The sequence below is a fragment of the Lacerta agilis genome, chromosome 1 (assembly GCF_009819535.1).
Source record: "Lacerta agilis isolate rLacAgi1 chromosome 1, rLacAgi1.pri, whole genome shotgun sequence".
In the NCBI taxonomy this organism is placed as follows: domain Eukaryota; kingdom Metazoa; phylum Chordata; class Lepidosauria; order Squamata; family Lacertidae; genus Lacerta; species Lacerta agilis.
The window spans coordinates 32,184,902-32,205,816 of record NC_046312.1 but is presented as its reverse complement, the minus strand read 5'-3'; the positions used below and the strand labels follow the sequence as shown (position 1 = coordinate 32,205,816).

At 42.1% G+C, this 20,915-nt stretch overlaps 1 protein-coding gene across 2 annotated transcripts in view; it reads left to right on the top strand.

The window, feature by feature from the left end:
* The window catches only part of PRORP (protein only RNase P catalytic subunit), a 49,720-nt gene extending 28,954 nt beyond the window's left edge, over positions 1-20,766 (top strand). For both annotated transcript variants that reach the window (XM_033143553.1, XM_033143544.1), the window contains 3 exons: positions 16,394-16,542; positions 19,924-20,119; positions 20,436-20,766. In XM_033143553.1, the coding sequence (XP_032999444.1) occupies positions 16,394-16,542; positions 19,924-20,119; positions 20,436-20,564 (474 nt within the window). In that variant the 3' untranslated portion in view covers positions 20,565-20,766. The remainder of the gene's footprint in view (positions 1-16,393; positions 16,543-19,923; positions 20,120-20,435) is intronic.
* Positions 20,767-20,915: the final 149 nt, after the last annotated feature.

Below are 20,915 nucleotides of genomic sequence, written 5' to 3'. Positions count from 1 at the left end.
AAAAAAATAAAAAGCGCAGTCTTATGCAACAACTATGGGCTCAGTTCATTTCTGGTATTGAAAGCATATTCCTTGGCTCAGAATATGGTCAGAGGCACTGTGTTATTCAGTTTTAACTGTATGCTTTTCGCACCCAGCTCTGGGCAATAGGTCTTGGGCTTCTAGTAAACAAAAAAACCAAAAAGAAGATTCTCCAAGCCTGGAGTTTGCTGACTCTTGAGGCATAAAACCATATAGGGGTGGTCTTCACTGTTTAGTCTTCTGTGAAAATAATACTGAAGGGCCAATATCTCCTAAGTATTCATCGCTGTGACAACGTAACAGTAGCAGGGTTAGGTAGTTGGGTATGTAGGGGTCCATAACCACTTTAGCTAGCATCTGATGCCTAATGATCCTTTAATGACACACCTAAAAAAATTAAACATGTGGTGAGGGAGGATTGATCTTTGGTCTATCAACCCTCTTATCGTAAGAAAAATGTGTGAAATAGCACTGGTGGGATGGTAGGGAGCATTTTATATTTTTATCCCCTTTTGAGTTTGATTCTGATCCCAAAAGCCGTAGAAAGGCAAAACAGAGGAAGTTTTTTTTCTTGGACTGTTTACCTTGCAGCACAAGCCTGTGCATGCCTACTCAGGAGTAAGTTCCATTGAGTTCAATGGGACTCATGCCCGGATGAGTGTGTATGCGATTGCAGCCCTAGTAAGCAACTAAAAGGAATGTTAGAAGCATCAATACCTCAGTTTGGCCACAAGAAGGAACCACAGCTTATGAGATATGCCCTAAGAAAGATTCTGGCACCTTTCATAGGGTGGGGTTTTTTAATTACTTTTTTATAATTTCAGGCTCTGAAGTAAACATTTTAAAGTGTGCCACCCCTTTCCCCCTGCCTGACCCCTCTTCCATCTAATTGTAAAAACTTCAAAAGACGTAAAACTTATATGCAACGGAGTGAAGATTTTTAGACGTATATAAAACTATTCGCAGTTTGGAAAAAGCAAATGGGGAACCTTTGTCAGGAGGCAACTAACACCCAAAGTTTGTTTCTTAAAAAGGTGGCTTGGTAGCCCCTGATTGTTCAGTTTTTATTGCTATTAGCTGAGAAGTAGCTCTGTCCTGGGGTAGCGTTGATGTGCTGGGATGTGGCACCAGATCCTGGGGAGCAGACACACTTTGCCCTAAAAACAGCTCAAGAGTTCATGTACAACATCAGTTATGCACCCACCTCTGTACTACCCTAAGCAGTGAAAAGTACTGGGGCTAGTGGTGAAGCATTCATAGTGCTATTTTGCTGTGTGCTGCCCTGATAGTAAAGATCCCTTACTGAGCCCAGCCTAAACATCATTTGAAAAAAATAGAAGTATTTATAACAGAGAAGATACAAGTACCTGACAACACCAAGATTAAGAAAATCTTATTTAATTACATGTTTCAGCTTCTGCCTTCATCGTGAACCTGGGGTACAGATAATTTTAATATCTCACGGACAATTTCTAAGGGGTGGTCATGGTTTAGAAAGACAGCTTGCATATTTTTAGAAACAACAATAAATAATTTAAATAGCAGGGTCTTTGTAAACTTTTTTCTTAGAATGTAAGAATAATATATATATAATTTAAAGCAAGAACATATACTTCAATGAAATACAAGCAGAAATAAATGAAGACAATACCATTGAATGAGAATTAAAATTGAATACACACAGAAACAAAATACCAAAAAAAATTATCATTATTTTAATATCTCTGGGACAATTTCTCATGGGTGGTCATGGTGTGTGTGTGTGTGTGTGTGTGTGTGTGTGTGTAAAACAAAAATAATTCAAAATAATTACCATAGCAGGGTCTTTGTAATCTTTCTTTGTAGTAAAAATTGCTTTATAATGTATAATATATAATATAACAGTTTGCTTTAAAATATCAATTAAAAGTTACTTTTCTAAAGTGACTCAATGTATACGAAGTGTTCATGAGACATGAAACAAATGGAGCTGGAGGTTTTAAGTGACATGTGGAAAAGGCTTTTAAGGTAGCATGAGTGAAAACGTTTTATTTATTTATTTATTTATTCATTCATTCATTCATTCACCACCCATCTCACGTTATATATATTGCTAACCTCCCACTACTAATATAGTATTGTTTCATATATAATACCATGTATTTAAATAAAGGAAATCCTAACACTCTAATGAGGATAGACTTATGGCTGATATGATTCACATTCCTTCCTGACTTGTGAAACTATCACCTATGCATCCAGAACAATCCAGAACTGGCAAGTCACGTTTTGCATACACTTGCAACTTGAAATATTGATTAAGGAAAGAGTCAGAGACGGCCCAGCCATTAGGCAGGGTGAGGCTGCTGCCTTAGATGGCCGTCCCATGGGTGTCCTGCCTCCACCAGTGGCAGAGAAGTGCCACTGCCATTGGCACCAATTTCAGGCAAAGTTGTGTGTGCTTTTCGGCGAGATCTCACCCAGAATTGGCGTGATCTTGCCTGAAATCAGCGGGGGCGGCACTTCCTGTTTTGCCTCAAGCAGCTACATGGGATGCACTGCCCCCTGAAAGAGTGATGCAGCATTTGGAAACATTTGCTAAACGTTGGGTATGTCTTTTTACATGTCCACTCAGAAGAAAGCCCCATTGAGTTCAATGGGACATAGTTTCAGGTTCAGCGGCGGCCCCAGACATTTTTTCACTTGAGGCAAAATATCCCACTGCCTTCCCCTCAGAGAATAAAAGCCGTTGCAAAGCCTTGCTGTCGGGTGGGGAGGGGCAAACTCTTCGAAGGGCACCTGGAATGCCCTCCGCTTGCCAAAATTTGGTGAGAGTGAGGCATTCCAAAGAGCTTTGGGGCTGGCCTCCCTCTGCCCCTAAGGGTCAGAGGAAGATCAGCGACAAAGCAGAGCTCCGGTGATGGCAGAAGCTGTGGGGTGGGCAGACAGAGTGCTGCCTCTTTCGTTTCTACCGCCTAAGGTGGCTGGTTCACCCAGCCTCATCTGTGAGCCTGCTCTGTCCAAATATATAGGTAAAGGATTGCAGCCTTAATGGACAGAAAGCAAAAGAAGAGTCAGATACATAGCAAGTAAACTAAAGCTCAATAATGACAAGTTAGAGGTAATGTTTGTGGTAGGGACATGGGTGGCACTGTAGTCTAAATCACTGAGCTTCTTGGGCTTGCCGATTGGAAGGTCAGCGGTTCGAATCCCCGCGACAGAGTGAGCTCCCATTGCTCTGTCCCAGGTCCTGCCAACCTAGCAGTTTGAAAGCACGCCAGTGCAAGTAGATAAATAGGTACCGCTGTGGCGGGAAGGTAAACGGCGTTTCCATGCACTCTGGCTTACATCACAGTGTTTTGTTGTGCCAGAAGCAGTTTAGTCATGCTGGCCACACAACCTGGAAAGCTATCTGTGGACAAACACTGGCTCCCTCAGCCTGAAAGCGAGATGAGCGCCACAACTCCATAGTCGTCTTTGACTGGACTTAACCATCCAGGGGTCCTTTACCTTTACCTTAATGTTTGTGGAAGCCTTATCTGACCTTAGTTCAGAGTGCTTTTCACCAGCTTAGACTGGCACGTTAACTGTGGCTGCTCCAAGATGGAGGTAACTTGACCACAGTTTCCCTGTTCTAGTACCTTCAAGGCAAGATTGCAGCAATGCATTCTACATGGTGCTACCTTTCAAATCAAATTGTTCTTTTACAAAGCTGGCTTGGTCCATTTACAAGCCCAGTTCACAAGGCTGGTACTCTAAAGCCCTTCACCTCTTGGGAGCCAGATTGTACTATGGCATTCCCAGGATCAGGCTCCCTGCCTAGAGAGGTTATCTTCTGACGGATGTCTTCTTCTGGATTCCCCCCACCACACAGTCTTCCTGATCTTTTGGTTTTTAGATCTGTTGAAATGTTGTAAGCCACTGTGAATTGGTAGCTCTCCCTTGTTTGATTGTTTACCTGGTTTTATTTTTGCCGTTTGTCATGTTACAGTTTCATATTAATTGTCTTGTTTTTAAATAAAAAATATTTACCCTGCCCCCGTTGTCTATATGTGTTCTATTAGTCCTCATGGGATCCCTGAAGGAGCAGGTGATGCACTAAATAAGAGTTCCCATATCTCTTTAGTCCTGTCAGTAATTTAGATTTCCCTGTTTTGTAATGAGTTGACTTCTGGTGCACCTTTACAATGGGATAACTAGGATGGCATGCGTCATTCAAGGTGTACATACACAAATACTGGTAGCTGTAATTTCCCTTTAGTGTCACTGATGAATTGGATCCTTTTCTCTACAGCATGGGATAATGCCACCTGTCAAACTCCTTCTCAGGAGGATGTGAGGTTTTAATCTGGTATATTGTTTACCAGAAGCTCTGAAGGTGAAAAGTGCTCTTTAAGCGTTCCTAATTAATCTAATAGCTAGTTGTACCTGGTAAGGATTTCGCCTTGTGATTTCATTGCAGCCGTAACATGTGCATCCGTGGGTGTGGCTGTTAGAGGTCACGTTTTCTGTTCCTCCAGTTCCAATAATAGCTTTGTTTATCCTACTTGTGTTTGGTGTCTTTGCTTTAAAAAGAACAGGCATAAGCTGAACCTGCCTTGAGGTTTATCCAAATAAATAAGGCAGAATGCTCCAAAGTATGTGATAAAATTAACAGTGTAGGACCTTCCTTTTTCTTTCATAGCTTGATTTCACTTTGAAAGGAATATTCCATCATGTTATTAGAAACATTTATACCATATGCTCAAATGTTGAAGAGGACAATGTTTAGTTGGAAAAGCTGAACCTCTGGCCTTCTGTGACTATCAGGAGTATATCTTGTCCCAGGAAACCTGCCCCTAATCATTAAATTTAGGTATAGTGCTGCCCTGCCTTCACATACTTTGTCCTTGGTCAAGAAAACCCAGGGTGAGGTGGGGAATAATCTTATGGAATTAATAACTGCAAGCAATGTCTTATCATTTCCCATTTCATAAAGACTTGGTTCTGTCTCCTCCTTCTCTCTTTGTAGTTTAGAGCTGAATAGCCAGCCACATGAAGAAAGGTCAAGAGTTGTAAATTCTCCATTTGGAGCAGAGATCCAAATTAAGCATTAGCTAAATTTATTGAGTTATTGGACACAGCAGGGAAAGGGGGCTCAAGACAGACACTATAAAAGAAACCAAACTGGTCTGTCCAATCTTGGAGTAATTTGATAAACTGCCAAGCAAAAAGAAGCTGCGTCAGATTTAGGGTAGTGTGGGCAGTTGAAGAGGTGCAAAATGGAGAAGGTCCATAACTGAGAAGATCCATTTGGGGGTGCCCAATTTTGGCCTTACTCACCTCTGAAAGAAGTAGACACTCATAGACTTGTATGAGCGAAAGCTATCATGAATTTGAAAGAACTGACAGTCTCCCCAGGAAAAAGTGTGACCTTAACCAGTGGGGTGGTGTTGGCAAACCAGTTCAGTTTTTAGGAGGAGGGGGTAGGATACTCTGCATGGAAGCATAGTAAAGCATCAAGCACTCCTGACATCTTGACAGGTACAATGCACAGATGGAAAGATCAAAAGGAGTGAAGACAGGGTGAGTCCTTGTGTTAGGCAGGATGGTTTCTCTAGGACTGTATTGGTTTGTATATCTCGCACACCTTCTGTCTTGGTAGGAGCAGATCAAGGGTTGTAGTCCATGACCTCTTACTTAAAGTAGACCTATGGAAATAAATGAACCTAAGCTAGCCATGCCCATTCATTTCGATGAATCTACTCTCAGTATGACTAACATTGTATACAACCCTGAAAAACAACTTAGTCTTCAAATCACTAAGTCTTGCTCTCCTTTGGGAGGAAAAATGAGAAATACATTTAAAAGACAAAAAATAAGTCAAAATTGATTAAGGAAAATGTCTCTAAGGAAATTGAGCTTTTCTTCACAACTTCATGATCAGGTGTTGGTTGAAGGACAGGGCCAAAGCACCTACCAAATTTGAGGGGCTGCTTTGTGCTATTGTTTTGTGGATTGCATCATTTCCATAATTAACTTGGGATAAGCTTTACACATATCCCAAAAATGAATGTACATACATATTTTTTTACATGCATCACAAGAGATGCTGTATTCGAGGTAATTTTTATTGCTAACCATCCTGTACCCTGTTTTGCACTAGTTTGGTTTGCTAAGTGTCTGGTGGTCTTTTATCTGAAGAAGTGTGCATGCACACGAAAGCTCATACCAATAACAAACTTAGTTGGTCTCTAAGGTGCTACTGGAAGGATTTTTTTTTTGTATAATTTGTGTATTTGGATTAAGGAAATTTTGTTATAGACCATGACTTAATATCAGGAAATCCCAGGTCAAGACCTTTTGAATGGTGATTCCCCTAATTTCATGTGTACTAACTCGCAAAAAGCTGCTGAGTATTTTTGGAACGCTTTTTAAACCACACAATGGAAAGCAAATCTGCTAATGTCAGACACAGAGTTTTAATCTATAATTGATCTCCTGAGTTTCAATCTTATACAGACAGTCTAACCAAACCTAAGTTTTTTTTAAAAAACCCACATCAAATATTTTCTTTCCCCATCCCTGAACTAGAATGAAACCTGAAATGTTGGTTGAAAATCTCTGTTGGACCAAAATGAATCTTAAACAAACTCTTTTTCTAAATTGTTCTCTCTTTTTTTATAACAAAAACCAAACCAAAACTATTATAAGCATTGTTTCCAAACTCAAAGAGTAATCCCTTTCGATATTTGCATGTAGGCTTTCAGTGTGCAGATATTATTGGGGCCTATACAGGAGGTGGAGGAAGACATGGTATACCCTCTGTCTGCCCTTGCAGAGAAATAGGAGTCAGAATGATATATACCGGTACTCCACCTCTAACCCTGGAATGGACCCTGCCTGGGAATTGGCACACAAGCACTTCTATTGTATCCCCCGCAGTGAGCAGGCACTAGCCCTCACCCAGATTTTATTTGGGTTTATTTATTTAACAAAAACTATGTACTGCTTGACTGTAAGAGAACCTTTTAAGTGGTTTACACAAAAAATAAAATAAAGCATTAAAGTTATCAGCAGGGATTTGAAAACATTCAAAAGACGATTTAAATCAACAGTAGGATAGGCTTACCTAAACAGAAATGTTTTAAGCCAACGCTGAACAGAGAACAACAGTGCAGTGAAGGTGCCTGCCTGCCTTATGTTAGTTAATAGGCAGGTAGTTCCCATAGGTGTAGGTGTTGCCATATTAAAAGATTAACTTATTACAAGCACTGAATGAATATTATGTGGCACCCATAACACAGCCAGTTCTGCAGCTTGAAGCAGGTGGGTGAGCATATATTGGATCACGTCCTAAGGGGTTAAGGGCTTTATAATGAATAGTAACACCCTGAACTTTGCCTGGTAGCAAATGGGCATCCCGTGCAGATCTCGGAGCAGAGGTGTTATATTCTGCAAGATTGTAAAGCCTTTTGGACAAGAAAAAAAGAATAATCATCCTCAATTGTCACGCCAGCAGGCTTGTGCTAAATTGCAGCCTGGAGGCATGGATGTTTTTGCCTTGCTGGAGCGAGCTGTTGCTGTGTTTTGGTAAATGCCACAAGGCTTTCTGTGATCTTATTCTCATCTCCCTCCATCTGTCCTTAGCCTAGAGGCCAGGTTTGAAGAATTGCACAACCATTTCTATGTTCCCAAAGGGGCTTTGGCCATGTTTCCCGAATATTCCCCACCTTCCTGCCAGGGCTGTATGGGAAAACCTTTTTTGAAACAGAGAGTAGTTTCAAAAACAGCATGTGAGGTCTGATGTTCAAAGGCAATATCCCCCAGGGTGCACACAAGCCCTTTGATGTGCTTAAAGTAGCTCTTTGGATCCAGACCACAATGTGGAAATTGAAAAAAAATGGGGAGGGGGGTTTGCAGGGGAAGGTTCTGGAATATTTCATCCTCAGATTACAACCTGAGATGCACTTTTCCTACGCATTGGCATAATAAACCAGGGACAAAATTAACGGTTTTCAAGGACAGTTGCAAGTTTGCAAGTCAAGCAAGATTGTAAAATGGAAGCAACCTACATAATGTAATGTGCTTCCTCCCACACACACACACACACACAGACAAGAGAGCAAGAACGGTGTGCTTGCATTTGTGTAGGTGCACCAGGTGTCTGATGGATGGTGTACGTTATCTCTTGCTCCTACTTCTCTTTCTCTCTCACTTATTCCCCTCTTTTGTTCATTTAGATTTAAATTTACTTAAATCTTCCTATGTTTTCTTTGAAAAAAATAAAAATAAAAATGATATTTTTTTTTAAGAGAGAACATGTAAATCCTAAAATAACTAACATCTGGCGGGTGGGTGCTTTGTATACACCATACATTTAAAGCACATATCCCACCCCACCCCAGAATCCTCCTACCAGTTCATGACAGTGTCCGTCCTTCAGCCCACCCCCAATGCCGCCATGTGTACTGCCCTTGGCCCCTCCATGATGGGACTGTTGTTGGTTTAGCAAGGCTGGATTCTCCCTACAGTTACAAGTTGAGACCGGAGGGAGTGAAAGAAGATTCCACCTAAACATTAGGAAGAACTTCCTGACAGTAAGAGCTGTTTGACAGTGGAATTTGCTGCCAAGGAGTGTGGTGGAGTCTCCTTCTTTGGAGGTCTTTAAGCGGAGGCTTGACAGCCATCTGTCAGGAATGCTTTGATGGTGTTTCCTGCTTGGCAGGGGGTTGGACTGGATGGCCCTTGTGGTCTCTTCCAACTCTATGATTCTATGTTTCTATGAGTGGGGCAGTTGGGAGCAGTCGGTGCGCACCCACATTCCCCCACCCATACACGGTTTGAGCCATTGCCTATTCACCCAAATGCCTGAAGAGAGCTTCTATGTTCTCACCAATCAGGACCAAATGGCTGACTTAGAGACCCTTTAAACTTTCTCTTAGCCAATTTGCTTTGAAGTGGAAGAAGCTGTAGCTCGGTGGGAGATCACACACTTCCTGTGGAAAAGGTCCCCAGCGCAGTTCCCAGCATCTTCAGGGAGGGCAGGGTCAGTATAAAGCTTACAGTATGAGACAGCTTTATGCAAGTCAAAGTGAAATGCATTCTTTTAAGAGAAGATATGCAAGGAAAGGCAATATTTTTACAAGGCCAGAGCCCTGAGAATTGGAAACCAATAGTTTTGTACTGGAAATCAGGGGTAGACAGAAGGCAGGCTAGGATCTCATAGTAGATTTCTGAGCAAGCAAGCAAGCAAGCAAGCAAGCAAGAAAGAAAGAAAGAAAGAAAGAAAGAAAGAAAGAAAGAAAGAAAGAAAGAAAGTATTGTGTATTTGCATCTCAGAACTGAGTGCTCCTTGAGCATTTTTGGGAAACCTCTTTTTGAGACAGTGATGTTGCAAAAGAGACTGTTTCCTTGTCTCAAGATTAATGCCGGAACTCAGATTTCTGAAGAATCCATGTTTTATGGATTGTGACATCTGTTTAATACTGAGCCATAGCAGATTGCCATTTAGCAAGAGTAATCTGCGAAAATTAGGCAATTGAGGAAAACTCTCTTCTTCTCTTGCAACTGTATGCCTTTGAAGTAAAAGGTAAAGGTAAAGGGACCCCTGACCATCAGGTCCAGTCGTGTCCGACTCTGGGGTTGCGGCGCTCATCTCGCTCTATAGGCCGAGGGAGCCAGCGTTTGTCCGCAGACAGCTTCCAGGTCATGTGGCCAGCATGACAAAGCCACTTCTGGCAAACCAGAGCAGCGCACAGAAACGCCGTTTACCTTCCCGCTGGAGCGGTTCCTATTTATCTACTTGCACTATGACGTGCTTTCGAACTGCTAGGTGGGCAGGAGCTGGGACCGAGCAACGGGAGCTCACCCCGTCGCAGGGATTCGAACCGCCGACCTTCTGATCAGCAAGCCCTAGGCTCAGTGGTTTAACCCACAGCGCCACCTGGGTCCCTTTGAAGTATTGCAAGTTATATGCTGCTGGGACTCTGAAAACAATTTTTTAAATCCAGTGCTTCAAATACACCACCTTAAAATATTTCCTGTGAAAGAACGGTTTGTAAACACTGAAACAAAATACAAAATTCCATGTCACCTTTTGCAGGAGAAGACCAAAGAGGATTGTGGCAATTTAAGGACTATTAGGGTGGCATAAAGTTTCATAGATGAGAGTCAGTTAAGATACTACAAGGCTTAGTTTTTGCTGCTGCAGCCTATGATAGCTACCTTTCTTTGTTCTGTAGTATATTTTGTGGCCTTCTCTCACAAATCCTCCCATGAAATGAATGGGGAAATTGTGTGTTCAGAACCTATCCCTCATATTTTCCTCTTGAAGCTGAAACTCACTGCCTTTATTTGGCAAAAAAAACCCACCTCCTGAAGTATTCCTTCTCGTATCAGCAAAGGTGAATTTACCCAAAGGTGACTTCCTTCTATGTGACAAAGCTATGGCAGGTGAGTTGCCATTTGGCTGAGTCATAATTTGTAGTGTTTTCTTACAAAAGCACTCAGGGAATTCCCTTCTGAGAAATGTTCCCATATCCTGAGGAGGAAGATAGTTGTACAAAAAGCCTGACCTTTTAAAAAGTATGACGCACTCTTTATGCTATGTGGTGTAATGATTATGAGCCTATGACTGGGAACTGGGACTGTTGGCTGCTGTTCCTTGCTTGTACGGATAACCTGGTGCAGTTTTGATTCCATCAAACTGATGTCCAAATTCCCATTGATTGCAGTCATCTTGGGGTTGTACTATCACTGCTGTTGATTACATAATGTTGTAGTTTTCGTATGTCAGCCTGGAACTTCTACGCCCAAATGCGCATCTATGCACCTGTGTTCTAATCATGTGACTATTTCCATCCCCCGGTCAATTATAAGACATGACAGTGCACTCTCTCACCCATTCTCCTTGTGTCACATATCCCATTTCTGACTGTGGGAGTATATCTGCACCCAAAAGTCAAATTCTCAGTTTGTGGTGGGGCAGTCTCCTCCCCTTCTGGCAATAAGGGTCCACCTTCTAGCAAAGGATTTAAATTACACAATGTTTACAGTGGTACTGTAGCTGTTTTAGATTTCCTGTCTTATTGCTGATGAGAGGCTATGACAAAACAGGGAAGGGAACCTCTTTGCTCTTTAGGGCTATGACTGTGGGGCAGCAAACCACATGCAGGTTTTTTCTGTAGCTCCATGTGACAGCCATCCTCTTGTGGCAAGTAATTTGAGTGCAATGGCTCACCGGGAAATTGTCTCCTCTTCTCTGCCAATGTTCTCCCTTTAAAAAAAAATTGCCCCATTCACATGGTAGGACACTGTCTACAAATGCCTTTTATTTAGGGGCACATCTTCTGCATGGAGCAGTTTTGAAATACAGTACTTGTTTAACTGAACAAAGCAAGAAGGAAATCCATTGCTCTTCAGTATTAACAGGAGGTTTTCAAATAGCTAGTGATGGCTTTCACCATGTCAGTGTAGTGGGTGGGATCATGTGGGCCACAGAGGAGGGGTGGGGAACTGGATCTGGCCAAAGGGACAAACCTAGAAAAGCCAGCAGAAGCAGAGAGGTTGGTGGATGATGTTTGTGAATGGCAGGTGCGGTGTAGTTTGGGGAAAACAAATGCATACCTGTGGGGAGGAAGTCCACAATGGAAAATGCCCTCTAATTGTACCATGCATAATTTGGAGAGTCAGTGTAGTGAAGTGGTTAGAGCAGGGGTCAGCAGCCTAAGGCCCATGGGCCTGAAGCAGCCCACGGAGGTCGTTTGACCGGCCCCCGAGCTGCCCCTGAACCGAGCTCACTGCACTAAACCGGTGCGGTGTTTCCATGGTACCGAAAATCACGTCTGTGCATGCGCAGACTCCGAAAATCGCAGGCGCGCATACTCACGATCTGGCCCATGGAGGGATCTCCGCGGTACCGATCCGGCCCAGGCAAAATAAACTTTGCAGACCCCTGGGTTAGAGGGTCAGACTAGGACCTGGAAGACCAGAGTTCAAGTCCCCACTTGGACATGAAATTTACTGAGTGACCATGAGTCAGTCATGGCCTCTCTGCCTAATCTACTCCACTCATACTGGTGGGTCTTCGCTTCACCTGCTCATCATCAACTTTGGATGATTCATCTATGCTCTTAGAATTCCATATTGCAGTGCTAACCAGAAGCATGTTTCAGTAAACAACTGGGAGAAACAGTTAGCCTTTGTACCAAGTGTGGACGTTATACATTTTAATGGGATATTTTTATATCTACATTCTAACTTGAATGTCTCAGTGCAGGGTGGGGCAGGATTCAAAAGCAAATAAGGTAAATGAATCAGTATTCCTCTTCTACCAACAGACTTAACAAGATTTTGGGAGGGCCCTGTGCAAGAGCCCATTGGTGGTGTCACCTTGACCATTGAGGAAGGAGGAACAGCAAGGGTGGGGTGCTAGGACTGAGAAAACACCCAAGTATTATCTACACAGAAAACTTGGAGAGGCACTTAAAACTTTAAATATGAAGGCAAAAGCCAATATTACAAGGTACCTTTTGGTATCATGTGAACTTGGACAAAGCATATTTTGTGCATGTGAATTCATATTTGCCATTCACAATGCTGACAGACTTTTTTTGTAGAGATGCAACCATCTAAAAAAACCAGGGGAATTTTCACCACACTGTCAACATGCTTGGGCATTACCCAGCTGTTCAGGGGATGCATTCAAGTTGCCAATTCCACCTTTTCCTCTTGAGTTCCTTTCTTCTTTTACCACCTCTCTTACACCCACCCACACATACCCATACTCACCCACCCACACCCACCACATTTTCACATTTGTTTAAAGCATTTCTTACTGAATTTGATCATCTGCACTTCTGTTGCTAATTAAGTTTTTCCCCTCCCTGTTTTTTAAAGGTTGCATTATTTAAAGTATTTTTTTTTAATTAGTTTTCTTACCTGCCCTTCACTATAAGGTTCCAGGGCTGGTTCAAAAAAACCTATACATAAAAAAATGTATGAATACTGTCATGCTGTAGTTTCCTTAACTGCTGTGAACTACAGTGTGACAGCAAATGGGGCTCTCAGCGTTTTTGGATCATCACAGCAGAACCAGAGGGTGAGGAGACGTCAATAGAACTGGTGATGGAGGCAGGCAGGTGGTTGGGTGGCTTTGATGAGAAGTAAAGGAACGGAGTGGGTGGCTTTGGCGAGGAGTAGCTTAAGTGAGGAGTGAAGGGAGGCAGCAGGTGGCTTACGTGAGGTAAAAGTGAGGCGGTGGGTGACTTTGGAGAAGGAGATTGTGGCAGGTAGGTGGAGATGGTGAGTGCAGTGAGCAGGGGCACAGGCCCTAGTTACCTAGTATAATCACACAATTTACACCATTCCTGAAAAGCAAATTATTTCTTCTAGTTTCCCCTTGGTTTCTCTAAATTGACCATTTATGCTTGACGTGCCATGGAAGCCTGATAAACATCCTGGATCTTATTGATCTATGAAGTGAGGAGAGAATTCAGAAGAAACTGGAAAGCACAAAAAATATTGACAAGTCTCTGAGAATGGCTGATCAGATGGCCCAGAGAGATTACAAGTGTGCAGTGTTACTAGTACCATGGTAAGAATAAGGCCCTCAAGTGCAGCTATACATTTGTTCTGTCAACCCTGCAATCCAGCTTTCAGTTTTCTGAATTTACTCTTATTGTTTGATGCAAATTGCTTTGGTTAGGCTTTTAAATGAATGCAGGATGCAAAATTTAAAACATAAATGGCTGCTCCCTCCCCACCAAGGTCTGCCTGGCTTCTTCACTATACAGTGGTACCTCTGGTTATGAACTTACCTTATTCTTGGGATTGTAATCTATTTTAACTGTTTTTAATTTTAACCCACCCTGGGACCTGTTGGTGAACGGCAGGTAATAAATTTAACAATGAATAATATAGTTTAAAAAGGCAAATGTTTCCAAGAGCATATTGACAAATCCAGTACAGATCCCCAGGCATACCCATTGGATGCTGGCTCAGGGTAGTGTTGTTGTTTTGTAGTGAATAGGAATGCAATATTATACCAGGGTATAAAGAATTGCAGCATCTCCTCAAAAATATGTTATATCTGTATTCACATTATGTTTGAAAATTTTGTTCAACTGCTCTGGAGTCCTTGCACTTACCCTGCATTGGTGGTTTCTGGAAGCAGTCACATGGGAGTTCATGAAGCACTATCACCTATGATAGGTCGTGGTTTTCATCTGTTTTGTCTTTCCGCTTTTATTTTTTTTATGTGTTAGCTGGCCCATGTGCCCTGCTTCCTGCCCCACCTCAGTCCCTTCCATTTTTCACATTTGGCCAGAGCCCCTTTGTCAGCTACTATATTTTTCTCCATAGCTTCATATTCTCAACAGAAAAGAAGCAGACCTCTTCACATTTTAAAATGAACTTCCATTGAGTTTCTTAAGAACAGATTGTCCCATTGAGCAGTGAATATTTTCCATTCTAAAGCAACAGCCCTTAGCATTTGACTAGCGTGAGTGCCAGCCATTTCTCGGAACATTTTTCTTTGATTCAGTCGTTTGAAGATTGGGCTATAAGTGAGTGGAAGCTTTCAGACATAGTCTGATGGATATAAAGAAACAGCACAGCAAAAAAATTTCTTTCCCCCTTTTATTGTGGGCTTTTATGTTTTCCTTAAAGATCTAGAAGTAGACTTTAGAAAGATTTTAGTAGTGTGTCATTTGGGGCCTGATCTTAACATAAGAATGTAAGAAGAGACCTGCTGGATCGGGTCAATGTTAATCAGAAATCTGCAGTGTGTTGGGTACCCAAAAATATAGTTTTTTGCCTTTTGGAAATAATTATTAACTATTATTTGGTGATTGGAAGGGAGAATATATGTACAATTGTAACAAAAGAAATGTTTGCTTTAAAATTCACTCATTCAAACCATTTGAACCATTCTAACCATTCAGTTTTCTTTATGACTAAAAGAAAGTGGTTTCTCTTGTGTGTTCTTTTTCTAAGAAGCAGTTATATGTGGGAGTAGTATAACCAGACAGGAAATCTCATTGTAGCTATGTATAGACCACCACAGTAATATCCACACCTAAAATTAGAGGCAGACTATTATAAAAGGAAACAGGTAGAAGGAGGCATTCAGTGGTCCTAAAACAAAACAAGAACAAAGAATTTCCTATTCATCTGAGTACGTATAGCTTTTTGCCATCCTGAATTCCTGCAAGATATGTTTTCAGGTACTCCACAGTGATCACAGGTCTTTTCCATTGGTAATCAGGCTTTTGAAGACTGCCTTCAAAGTTTAGATAGGGCCAAGCTAGGTTTCTTCAAACAGGACTACTGCTTTTGTGCAAGGCCAGTTTGACCATACAGATGGGGTAGGCAGAAGTGACACAATTCAAAGGACTCAGGCTATGCTAGAAGCAATGTCCAAATCTGGACTTTTGTGCTGCTTCCAGCACAGCTGGCTTCCCAAAATGCTGTGTGACATCTTGGGAGGTTCTCTTAGTTCAAGCTGGGCCAACCTCGCCCTGTTTGTGGCGGAAAGAGAATGTGAGCTGGCCCAGGCTTTGTGCTCATCCTTGCTGTGATTCAACTTCCAACCCTCCCTTCCTATTATAACTTTGGCTTCCTGTTGTGTTTCACTGCCAGCCAACTCCTAACCATTTCTACGGTTTCAATGAAGTCTCCCTCCCCCCAGGATATTGAGGGTGAATGGTGGTAGGAATGCAAGGGGAGAGAACAGCCAAAAATATGAGAAGGTGGGAGTTTAACTGCAGTGGAAAGTGAAGGAAGAACTGTAGGCACCTATATTGTTTTTTTCTGAATTTTCAGCCTATATTTTCTTAAGGCTGGGGTGGCAACCTTTTTCAGCTCAAGGGACACATTCCCTTCTGGACAACCTCTGCGATGTGAGAGGGCATCACAAGCCAATGGTCAGAGGCAAAAGTGGGAAGAGTAAATGTTATCTTTGGACAGTAGGCTAACTTCTATACACGCTCCTCTCTGTCCTCCAGCCAGGCAAGCAAGAAGTATTATCAAAGTTCAACGACACATTGCAGACAAGCAAAAGCACTCAAACAGGGTGCAAAACAGGGCTGGTGAGGGTTTGGCTTGGGAGGGTATGTAGCCTGGGGTGTGGTTTTCTGTCCAGATAGAGAGATCTGTATTTGGTCCTTCAGCCCGAGATCCTCACCTCCCTGTGCTAAGGGCTTATTTGTTAACTGTAATTTCAGCTTGAGCAGTGGCCTGCAGTAATTCAGAGATTCAGATCTGTCTATAGAGGACAATGTGTTATCCAGTATTAAGCTAGAAATACAAGAATGCAAGACGTGGTCCATATATTAGAAGCTAGTTTATGTCTTCATTGTCTTAAATTCTGGTTCACTGAATGTTTGCTGCTTCTTTTTCTTCCTTCCCATAGCTGCTGAATGTGGTCAGCTACCTAGCACAGCAGAATCCACGGATGCTTATACTGGGGCGCAAACACATGCTGAAGCATTCTTCTCAGTGGCACAGAAATAATATGGCTGCTCTGCAGAAGAAAGCATACTTCTTCTTTACTGAAAACGTGTATGTTTTGATGTTTAACAATACCATCTTCAGAAACATTTATACTGTACTACATTCAGGTTGTAGCTTTAAGACACTTTGACAAGCAGACCCTGAGTTTGATCATTTAAGGTAAATGTTTTTAGTTGTACAAACAGTACATTCTTGATGGGTTGCATTTCTTAATTTTGAACTTCTCTGCAATATTTTAAATCCTTTTCCCGGCCCAAGGTAATGTAAAACAAATGCAGGTCTTTTGTTGTCGCTGTTCAGTAGTGCAGCTTTGCCTTGTAGGTATTTAATCAATGATCAGCTACTTTGTATTCCCAACCACATTTGAACACAGTAAGTGTGCCAACCTAGCCATTAAGGCCGAGCAGCCGACGAGGTGTTTATCAGACTATGCTGAGCTTGTTAAAACATGCCTCTCTCTTCCAAAAGATCAAGCAAATTGGCATCAGCGAAACTGTCCAGAACTGCTAGATGAGCAGCCTGTGATACAGAAATTAGGTTGACTTGAGCATTCAGCCGAAAGATCAAACACCTCTCATTATCCATTTAATCTCTTTCTCTAATACTTTCTCCTCCTTACATCCATGTATAGTTCATTCTGGAAACACAATGAAATGAAGCAGATACAGTGGGCTGTACCCAACTACCTCAAAGTATACCCATTAAAATTAATGGGCCTAATTCAGTCATGTCTATTAATTTCAAAGGGTCAATGATTAACATTGGCTACAAACTTGTATCTTGTGTTAGGACATAGCCTTGATTTACTATTAAGTGTTGGCAGGGCTCACATGCACACTGGGAAAAATTGCATTTCTCATCACATGGAAGCATCTGTCAAAACAGAGAAGATAAAAGAGAAGCTTGAATACTATTTATTACTTATGCCTGCTGGGTGTCTCATAAAATGAGTTCTCTAGTCTGGAGGTTGTACAAAAACATAATACAATAAAAAGTGTCCTAGACTTTAAACATCCAGCTCAACATTAAACTCCAAGTACAAAAAATCCAACATACTAAAATGCAGTATAAATCACAGGAGTTAAAAAGGGGCTAAAATAACATGACCTTAAAAGGCTGGAGTGTGTGTGCCAGGAGGACAGCAATGGAGGGGAGATTCACTAAGGACAGCATTGCTTACCAGACCGAAAACAATGAAAAGGCCCTTTCTCTCATGGTTATTTAAACTTCAGATTGAGGAGGTACATGTAGGAGTCTCAGTCTTCGCCATTGAAGGCTAGGCGAATTACCTACCTGGTACTGAAATTTCTAGTTATGTAGAATTTTATAGGTCAAAGCTGGCACTTTGAATTGGGCCCAAAATTGATTCCAGAACCAAGAGAGAAGCAGAATATCCTGAAATGCTTAACAAAGAGCACTCAACAACCTTTACCTATTTCAATTACCTCTGATTATAAAACAACACAGAATTAGCATACGGTGTTATTTTTGCAGCAAAACTCTATAAAACTTAAAAAAGCTTGCTTTACTTTAGTACAATTGAATGTGCTTCTGTAAAAATTTGAAAATAAATCCGCTGTGAAACAGAGACACAATTGTATTAAATGGTTAAATTTTGAAAGCTATCCAGCAGACTAGGTGTGGGTAATCTGTGGCCCTCTGGATGTCACTGGACTACCAACTCCATGAGCCCTAGTAAGCATGGCCAGTTGTCAGAGGCTGTGAGTTGTAGACTAGCAGCAATTGAGGGCCATGGGTTAGCCATCCCTGCAATTGCTGTTGTTGGCCTTTATCTGTTTTGAGAGACAGTGGAGTGCATCTCCGGGGAAGTGATCTCCCCAGGGCACAAACCTGGGCAGTGTGTATGGAGGTCCTGGGCTGCCCATAGAACAATACCCCCCCTCTTGGCCTCATTGATATGGTCCAAAGGAAAGTAGAGCAATATGCTTGGCTGCAGAAGTTGCTGGAAGGAGGCAAGTTGCCATCCAACCATCTTAGGGACTCCACTCTGGATTAGCCTTATTTTTCTCCCAAAAATATCCCACAAGGCAGTGGAGGTTTGGGATCAGTTTTTTCCTTCTTTTAGACAGGCTACCTTCGCAGGTTGACAAGCCCCAGCTGCCCCTAACTTCCCCCTGCAGCACATGCAGAAACCACTATTGGTCTTGTCTGCTCAATCCGCTGGAGCTTGTCTTTGCATACATGAGAAGTCCCTAACATGCTGAAGGTGTGAGGTTCACCAGCTACCCTCACCTGGTTTACTAGCTAATCAAAGCCATTACTGGAGTGTGGCTGCTGTTGCATGCTGACAGCTTCTAGGAGCCACAGGCAGGGGCGGAGTGCGGGGGTGGCCCGGCCCGGGTACCACCCTGGGGGGGGGGGTTGACACTCGGGGCAGTGCCCTGCCCCCGTGATCGGCGCCGCCGGCATGCAGCAACTTTTAAGGCTGCAGCGCGTGAACAGCAGTACAGCGTCTGTGCTGCTGTTCGCGCGCTTCAGCCTTAAAACTTGCCGTGCCGCCGCACGGAAGGGGTGCCAGCCGCTTGCGCCCGCCATCTTGGGTGGACATGGGCAGTCCACCCAAGATGGCAGGCGCAAGCGCACCGTGATGTCACGCCGCGCGCACGCTAGGGAGCAGCGCCCGCCCCCAAGGGGTGCCCCCGCTTTGCCACCCCGGGCTCCCTACGCCCCTGGCCACAGGTGAGAGTGCAGGGTGGGGACTAAAGGTGGACAAACTGCCCCAGAAGAAGCATGATGTGTCTTCCACCAGAGGTACTACCCAACCGCTAACATCCCCAAAATCCCTGTAATAGAGACTAAAAAATCCCTGGTGATTAAAGTTTGGATGATAGATTGTTTCTCATGCTGTGCAGAGCTAGGCCTAATTATTTTATGTTTCTATCGGATAGATGAAAGATAGTTCCTACTATCTAGCTAGTGTGGTGTAGTGGTTAAGAGCGGTAGACTCGTTATCTGGTAAACCAGGTTCACGTCTCCGCTCCTCCACATGCAGCTGCTGGGTGACCTTGGGCAAGTCACGCTTCTTTGAAGTCTCTCAGCCCCACTCACCTCACAGAGTGTTTGTTGTGGGAGAGTAAGGGAAAGGATAATGTTAGCCGCTTTGAGGCTCCTTCAGGTAGTGATAAAGTGGGATATCAAATCCAAACTCTTCTTCTTAAAATTAGCTACATTTATGTTTTGGTTTGGATAGTTATTTTAGATTGCAAGCTTATATTTATCAGATTACATTGAAAAGAGGACAATGGTTTTCTATTTTTAAAAATACTATTTTCTTAAATGTGGATGTTAAAAATGTAGATAGGAAAGGGTCAAGCAACTTAGTAACTTCATAATTAACAAATGAGAACACAGTTTAAATGAGCTCCTGAGCAGTTTAGCAGTGTGTGATGTTCCACCTTCTTTTTAAAGGTCTGAAGACGATCCATTCCTGCTCTATGCCACTCTTCACTCAGGAAGTCACTGTAGATTTGTTACCAGAGATCTGTTACGTGATCATAAGGCTTGTCTCTCTGATAGTCTAACTCGACGGCTGTTCTTTAAATGGCAGCGGGGACATCAGATGGTGCTATCTGACTACATACCAGGAAAGAGGATAAAGTTTGAGGTATTTCTTATTTTAATGCACTCCTCCTGCTGATTTAGTTCTAATAATGGCCAATGGCTGCATGTGATCATCACAGAATAATAAACTTATTTAAGTTACAGAAATATGATTAAATTATCGATGGATTAAGTTGGTAATGTGGAGTAGGTGTAATATTTACTGGCCATCTCCCAAAATAATTTCTTTGGGATTTTATTCCCGTAGTACCTATTCTGCTTACCAAACATATCTGTGAATGTATGTTGGGAGATGTGCAACACATACTTTTTTATAGGAAGTAAAAACTAATAGTTATTTCTCTTTCTTTACTTAACAGTCTGTACTGAATTATGATACAATCGTACAGACTACAGGTAACACATGGCATATTCCCTATGATGACAACGTCTTGGAAAGATCTTCTTATGAAGTGCCTACAAAATGGCTTTGTCTTCAACAGAAATAAAGGATGCATTTTTCCGAACAAAAATGTCTCAAATAAAGCAGATACTATGTACCTATTATGGAATTCATGTTCTGATGCAAGAGACCTGCATTGATCAAATCCCTGAAATTTATCAACTCATATTTTATTATTTCTATAACATATTGGAAATGGTGGAGAATATTATATAGCTGATTATAAAATAAAAAATTATTTCATCTTTTGATTTTTGATTTGTGTGTTTAAAAAAGATTCCTGATTCTCACCAATGTCTCTATTTCAGACATTTTGTTCTGATTACTTCTTTCCCAGAATCTCTGCACAGGTGCTTCTTTGCACCAATATTTCTATGTTTATGATGAATAAAGTGTT